Source organism: Macaca nemestrina, chromosome 3, assembly GCF_043159975.1.
Source record: "Macaca nemestrina isolate mMacNem1 chromosome 3, mMacNem.hap1, whole genome shotgun sequence".
NCBI classification, from domain to species: Eukaryota; Metazoa; Chordata; class Mammalia; order Primates; family Cercopithecidae; genus Macaca; species Macaca nemestrina.
In genome coordinates, this window is record NC_092127.1 from 172,860,287 (window position 1) to 172,867,629 (window position 7,343).

Sequence of the window (7,343 nt, forward strand, 5' to 3'; positions counted from 1 at the left end):
TGGCACTGTCTCTGATATCTGGGAAAATGGACCTAAGGCTGTACTCAGAGGCAGATGTGACAAGCTACCAGCCCAGGTGAGATTGAAGGTTTCTTCCCCTCTCAGGCCAGAGGTTCCAGTGTCAGAATCATCCTGAGGCTTGTTGCAAATAAACTTTCTCTTCTCCCTTTGGATTCCACAGCTCTGGGATGTAGCCCAGGAAGCTGTATTTTTTTTTTTTTTTTTAACTGCCCTGAGTGATTCTGGTGATGTTCCTCTTGGAGCCACACGGAAGGGCAAGACAAGCAGTGGCTGAACGTTGTTGCCAGCAGGGTTAGTGGGGTGGGGGCAGAGGATAAGGAGAAGTCCTGCAGGGATTTGGAAAGTATGTTTGCCACTTCCAAAAAAAAAAAAAAAAAGGAAAAACAAAACAAAAAGCTCAGCTTGGGAGAGAAGCCTAAAACAAATAAAGAAAAAAAGTAACCAAGGCCCCGACGCAGTACTGAATTGCTGAATTTTTAATGTGCAACACAAAGATTGCCAAACTTTCCCCCCAAAGGAGCAGGTCTCAGTGGGGCGGCGGTGGATGAGAAACAGCTGAAGACGCGGGGCATTTGGCCTGGCTTCCGCTGCACGGGCTGGCTGGCCGCGAGAGCGGTGGTGGGTGGGGAGGGGTGGGGGTAGGGGGACTCGAGACAACCCTCTAGAGCGGGCCTCTGAGCTCCTAGGAGGAACCTGAAGGCGGGAAGGGGGAAGATCGTCAGGTCAAAGGCGGTAGTCTCAGGGCTTATGGGGTGGAGAAGGAGGGTCCGGATGGAAAGGTACCTCAGGGAGCCTAGGAGGCCGTCAGCGTGGGTGGGGTGTTTCGGTACAAATGGAGGCCTTCAGACCTACTGAGTGGGGGGCTCCCAGGGTTGGGGCGGTCCTCAGGATGGAAGGTTGGTGGGTCTCGGTATAGGGGAGACCTCTGGGTGGAGAGGGCTGCGGGGAGACTTCAACAAAGGCGAAGGTGAGACCTCAGGGTGGAGGGTGTCTGTTGGAGCAGAGGAGAAGCTCAAAGGCAGACGGGGACCTCGGGAGTCCCTGGCCGCCGCCGGGTGGGGGCTCCGCTCAGGCGGCCTTGCACTCGCTTTCGCGCCGCCGCTTCTTGCGCTCTGAGTGCTCCCGCGCCTGGCGCTCCCAGAGCCCGGGCCCGCACACGCCCACCACGCAGCAGGCCAGCCGCCGGCCCGCGTTCCCGTTCTCCACGCTGGCCTGGTTGCCGCCGCGGCCCAGGTCGTCCTCGCCAGCGTGGACGACCACGGCCCGGCCCACGATTGAGTGCGGGCCCGCGAGTGAGGCGGCCAGGCTGGCGCGGTACTTCCAGAGGCTGCCGTCGCGCACCGCGAAGTTGCCGAAGTCGCCCGGGTGCCGCGGGTGCGGCACGGCCAGCGGGTTGTAGTGGGGCCCGGTGGACTCGCAGCCCTGGCTCAGGTCCCCGAACTGGTGCACGTGGATGGCGCGGCTGGAGTTGTTCGGCTCAGTCGGGAAGCCCTCCAGGGCGAAGAAGGCCTCGAGCTTGGCGCGGGGCGCGAGCTGCCGGAAGAGGACGACTCCGGTCACCCGGGACTGCGCGGCGTCCAGCGTGGCCGACGGCTGCACCTGGCAGGCGGCGTGGAGTGCGCCGTCGCCGTCCCGCCGCTGCGTGAGCTCCTGCCAGATCTCCGTGATCTTGGCGTGCATGTCTCGCATCGACTCTGCCAAGTCAGAGTTGGGCTCCGCTGAGTCCTCGCCCGTCCAGGCGTCCGAGGCACCGGCTGCCAGAAGCAGGCAGGAACACAGCAGCGCCAGCATGGCTGGAGTCGCGCACCTGCGGGACGCCCCCGCGGAGATGGGGGCAGAGTGAGGCTTAGTTACTTGAAACATGGACTCTCAGGGACCCCACTGTCGCAGACCCAACCGCCCAGTCCCCAGTGGGCTTCCTGGCCCAGTGGGCATTCCTTCGTGTGGCAAACGTTTGTCCACGGTCTGCTGTGTGCCGGGCACTGTGTTAGGTGTTGTGGCTGTAAAGATGGCTGCGACCCAATCTGAAGAAACCCACAGGGATCTGAGTCGCAAATGATCATGGTCCTCTCCAGTCCCATCTCCATAGCGTGGAGGGGGTCTCAGGGAGCATGAGGGGTGTCTCATGGCCTTCTCTCATCTCCCCACCTGGTCTCCTGTTACCCTCTTCCTCCATCCTCCCCCACAGACAACCCTGTCCCTGCCTTCTGTGGCTTTGCATGTGCTATGCCTTCTCCCTGAAGTGCCTTCTCCATGTTCTCTGCTACACTCAGTAGACTTGGAGCTTCTTGAAGACAGAAACTCAGTTTTATTCATCGGTATCCCCAGCACCTGGGCCCACACCTGGCCACAGGAAACATATAATATGTGATTTTGCATAAGGAGTTAAGTGAGGGACAGACTTGGCATCCAATCATTCCAGCACAATCCTACGGTTGAAGACGGGCCTGTGCTGGAGAAGGACTGAGGAGGCAGTACCCATCTCCCTAGGAGCCTCCGGGAAGGCTTCTCAGAGGTGGTGACTTTTGAACTGGGTTCCACAAGATGGGTAGGAGTTTTCCAGCCAAGTTGAGTAAGAAGGCCATCTCAGCAGGTAGTGCAGTGGAAGTTTTTAAGAAGAAAAGTGGGTGATGAGGTGGTCTTTCATTCCTTAAGTCCTACAGGTAAAAGGATATGGGTTGGACTTTGGGATGAAGAGGAAAGGGGAGAAAGAATGGGAGTAGCCTAGGAAGAGACAGAGAAGCAGATATAGAGACAGTGAGATGAGTTAGGGGGCATTGTAGTAACCCAAGCAGGAAATGAAGGCTTTTACCAAAGTGGAGGCAGTGCACACAGAGGAGGCATGGGTTTAAGAGACACACCAGGCAGCACTGGCAGGCTGGTAGATGAAGGCACAGTGCAAATGACCAAGGTTCCCAGCAGGAGAGACTGGGTGGAGGGAGGGTGGGACCTGTTCTGGAGAAGCAGGGAGAGAGGATGAGTTCAGCTGGAGTCTCCTGAGGGTGAGATGCTGGCGGGTGCCCAGGTGGGGAGACAGGTGGGCAGACAGTTGGAAACTTGGGTTTGGCACTTGGAAGAGGAGATGAAGCTGGCAGGGGTTCTCAGTGTTGACTGCACATCAGATTCTGATTTTTAAAAATCAGATGCCCAGGCGCCACCCCAAGAGATTCTGATTCTGTGAGAAAGAAAGGAGAAAGAAAGAAAGAGAAGGAAGAAAGGAAGGAAGGAAGGAAGGAAGGAAGGAAGGAAGGAAGGAAGGAAGGAAGGAAGGAAGGAAGGAAGGAAGGAAGGAAGGAAGGAAGGAAGGAGGGAGGGAGGGAGGGAGGGAGGGAGGGAGGGAGGGAGGGAGGGAGGGAGGGAGGGAGGGAGGGAAAGAAAGAGGAAAGAAAGAAAAGAAAAGAAAAGAAAGAAGAAACCTCCATCAAAGATTCTGGAGCCCAGCCAGGAATTATAAAGTCAGGTACATATTTGAATCCCAATTCCAACCTATACTAACTGTAACTGTGACTTCATGGGATTACTGATGCTTAGCTTCAGGTTCCTTACCTGTAGCATAAGGCCAGCCATACCACCAAGATATGTCCAGAGGGATCGGTGCTGCCTCCAAAGAACTGCTTTAAAGGTCAACTGCATTTCCAACACCAAACTAGCTGCCATTTAAGAAACTCCAAGATTGAGTAGATATGCTTTATATAACCATTTCAGAAAGCCAATTTAGTATGGTGATTAAAGGGATGGATTCTAGAGCTACCTCATGAATCTAAAGCCTGACTCTGCCACTTACTCTAAGGGTTAGCAGTTATTATTTTTATTGCTGAGTAGCAGAGTAAATGCTGGACTGCAGACTGTGCACTGCCTCATCCCCTGTGAACCTCAGTTTTCTCATCTGCAAATAGGGGTACTAATACAGACTTACCTTAGAGGCTTGCTGCGAGGCTTAAAAGAGATGATTAGAATTGCTAAAACTTATTGAACAGAGGTGCCAGACGCTATTATAAGTACTGTGCGTGGGTTAATTCCCTGCATCCTCACAAGAACATTATTCAGTAACTGTTATCCCCATTCTAAAGTGTGGGAAACTGAGGCACAGAGAGGCATGTGTCCTGCCCAAGGTGACATGTTCAATAAGGAGCCGAAGGCAGGATTTGAAAGTGTGTGTCTGCTCCAAGCCCAAGGTTTAGGCACCACACTGCACATCTCTCATCTAAGGCACTTAGCACAGAGCCCAGTACCTAGAAAGTTCTCAGGAAATGGCAGCTCTTAGCTATCAGAGAGAAGCTGCTGGTAGAGATTTTAGGACCATTAGCTAAGAGACGCTGTGGTCACTGTGAGAGGAGGTGCCCTTGAAAGGCTCCAGGAAGAAGTATCCAGAAAGAGGGAGAAGCAGAGAAAGTGATGTTCAAGGACTCACCTAAATGACATGGCCCAATGTGGTACTACTACCCCAAAGCCCCAGGGAGTAGGCAGGAAAGTGGGGTAACTCTCCTGCCAGACCTGGACATGAAGTTCCCCATCATCAAAGACATCTTCCTCCTAAGACAGCCCTGCCACTCAGAAGGGCTCTGCTGCTTAGAAAGTTCTCCATAAAAGCACAGAGCAAAACCAGATTGTTTTGGGTGTGTCAGTGAGCTTTCTTTTTCAAGAATCCTTGGGAAATAAATATTTTAAGGAGATGTTTTTCTCTTAAACCAAAAGAAGAGCCGGGCATGGTGGCTTCTGCTGTAATCCCACCCCTTTGGGAGGCGGAGACAGGAGTATCATTTGAGTCCAGGAGTGTGAGACCAACCTGGGCAACACAGAGAGAACCCCATCTCTAGCAAAAATAAAAAAATAGCTGGGTGTGGTGGCATGTGCCTATAGTCCCAGTTACTCAGGAGGCTGAGGTAGGAGGATCGCTTGAGCCCAGGAGGTGGAGGCTGCAATGAGCCATGATGGTGATCATGCCACTACATTCCAGCCTGGGTGCTAGGCGACAGAATGGGTGACAGAATGAGACCGTGTCTCAAAAAAAAAAAAAAAAAAAGAAAAGAAAAAGAAGAGGAAGAGGAGGAGGAAGGGGGGAAAGAAAAATTCTCCCTTAAACCCAGGTAAACTCTGACTTCTTGTTTCTTAAGCCTTTGACACCTCTTCCCCTTGGGACCAACTTCATTTTTCTCCCACAGCCTCCTGCTCAGTTTGAGCTGTGAAATGACCAAGTGCCTTTTTAAGGGCCTCCTTTGTACATGGATCTGGAGGGGAGGACAGTGTTATCAAAGAAAGAGGACAGGGGCCTGTATCCTGAACCAAATGGAGGCACCAAGCCTTTATCTCCTTCCTGGGTCTATATCTGGGAAGAACCTGCCCCTCTTGAGCCTTGGGTATATTTCATCCCTCAGCTCGCTCCTAGAAGGAGCTCTTTTTCCTAACACTAAGATCCTCTTGGACTGGTCTTTGCAGATCCACAGGAGGAACGGTTTCTTCCTCCCCTCATTGCCTTCCTCTCCCTTCACTCCACCTCCCTACTAACCTCTCAGAGCAGCCAGAGAAAGTCCATTTCCCTCCCAAGAAGATGCAATTTGTTCCCAAGAAGAGGCCTGTTGCCCCAACCCAACTTCAAACTCAATAAACACACTCCAAGAAGAACAAAATGAACCTCAACTTAGCACCCACCTTTCCAGCTCCTCCAAGAGAGCTTTCTCTCCTGAAAAGAGTGCTGCACCCAGCCGGCCCAGGAATGCTGGCTGTCCCTGGAGCCTGGGCTGTTAGCCCAGCAGGAGGCCAGCCCAGAGGAGTGGTCAGCGTGAGGGAGGCAGGCCATTGGGCTGGTTTACGGAGGAAAAGCAGGCCAGACAGCCCCGGCTTGTAGAATTGGTTCGCCTCCACCTCCTCCCGCTCTGTCCCCACCTCCCCTGCCCCTCCCATTTCTGGGGTTTTGGGCCAAAGATTTCATTCCGTGACTTCACCGGCTTGTAGCCAGTGACCTTCAGTACACAGCAGGGGAATAAAAATGAGAAAGAAAATCGCCTGTTTGGAGAGATGTACAATGACCTCTTTATTGAGAGGCCCTTTGCTTTTCTCTAAGTCAGTAACTTATTGACTTATTTTTGCTGCATGGAAATGGGCACCTCGCAAATGTGCACGGTGTTTGCTGCGGAGCTGTGCTGTCATACCTGAGAGCAGAGCAGCGGGTGGGCCGTGATGACACAGGCTGCAGAGTCCCAGCCTTGTCACTTCCTATCTGTGTACGCCTGGAGCAGCTGCACCGCTCCCTGTGCCTCCTTTTCATCATCTGTAAAATGGGGATGTGATGCTGTCCACCCCACACGCCCACCGTGAAGATCCAATGAGATCATCACTCGCCCAGTGAGAACACAGTGGCTGGCACTAGCCGCACTCATAAATAATCATCATTGTCATTGTCGTTACTGTTATTATTAAAGAGATGAAGGAGTCTTTTTAAAAAATGTGTTGTCTGGGAGAACTCGGAGTGTTTCCCTCCTGATGTCCGTCCTTTTTTTGCTACCATGAACTTTTCTCAATCATAGCAGCCCTTTCCAAAAATAGAAGCTCTTCTTTCCCAGAAAAGCCCATGTGGGAACAACCAGGCAGCCTGCTTGCTGGCCTGCCCCTCCTCCCGCATTCCTTCAACAAATGTTTATTGGGTGCTCATCCATTCCAGGCACTATGCTGTGTGCCGGGCACCCAAAGCTGCATGAGTCACCTTGGAGGTTCATACTCTGGGGACGGAGACAGCAGCATCAATAGATGCATCCAGTACAGAGTGGGGAGCGCAGCAACGGAGGAATGAACAGGGCCTCGTGAGGTCCCAAACACCCGTTTTGGTGGCAGGAAAGCTTATAAAAAATCTAAGTCTCTGAACTCCACCCCAGGCTGGGTGAATTAGTTACCAGCAGGAGCTTCCTAGAATCATCTTGGAAAAACTCAAACTAATGATCTTTATCCAAGGGCAGGCATTCTGTGAGATAAGAGGGAGACTTTCCCAGAACTCAGAGACTCCAGCCCTTCCACCCTACCGTCCTTCCTTCCGGCCCGCTGAGAACCCAGGCACCAGTAGCTCAATCTTGCAGCTCTGCGTTCTGTAGGTAGGTGTAGTTGTCCTCGACTAATGAGTTTTCAGAGTTCCACATGCCACCCACCACCCCACCCCCACCCTGCAACAGTCTAGTTGCTTATTGTCAATCGTTCATCCCATTTTAAAAACATTTATATTTTCATTCAGTTCTTGAAATCATAATTATATACATTCATAGCTACTATTTTTATTATTTTTTAGTTTATTTTATGTTATATTAAAATGAAAGCCAGTTTATTAAGAAAGTAAA

The 7,343-nt window shown here is 52.2% G+C and overlaps 1 protein-coding gene across 1 annotated transcript; it reads right to left on the reverse strand.

Moving 5' to 3' along the window:
- Positions 1 to 482: 482 nt before the first annotated feature.
- On the reverse strand, positions 483 to 5,799 carry LOC105487837 (superoxide dismutase 3). The gene is made up of 2 exons (XM_011751464.2): positions 5,671 to 5,799; positions 483 to 1,828 (listed from the first exon to the last, which is right to left on the reverse strand). The coding sequence occupies exon 2, from the start codon at positions 1,810 to 1,812 to the stop codon at positions 1,090 to 1,092; it is 723 nt and encodes a 240-aa protein (XP_011749766.2). The 5' UTR covers positions 1,813 to 1,828; positions 5,671 to 5,799; the 3' UTR covers positions 483 to 1,089.
- Positions 5,800 to 7,343: the final 1,544 nt, after the last annotated feature.

What these genes read in the sequence shown, in the direction of transcription:
- LOC105487837 (XM_011751464.2), bottom strand. Translation starts at nt 1,812, where the DNA reads ATGCTGGCGCTGCTGTGTTCCTGCCTGCTTCTGGCAGCCGGTGCCTCG.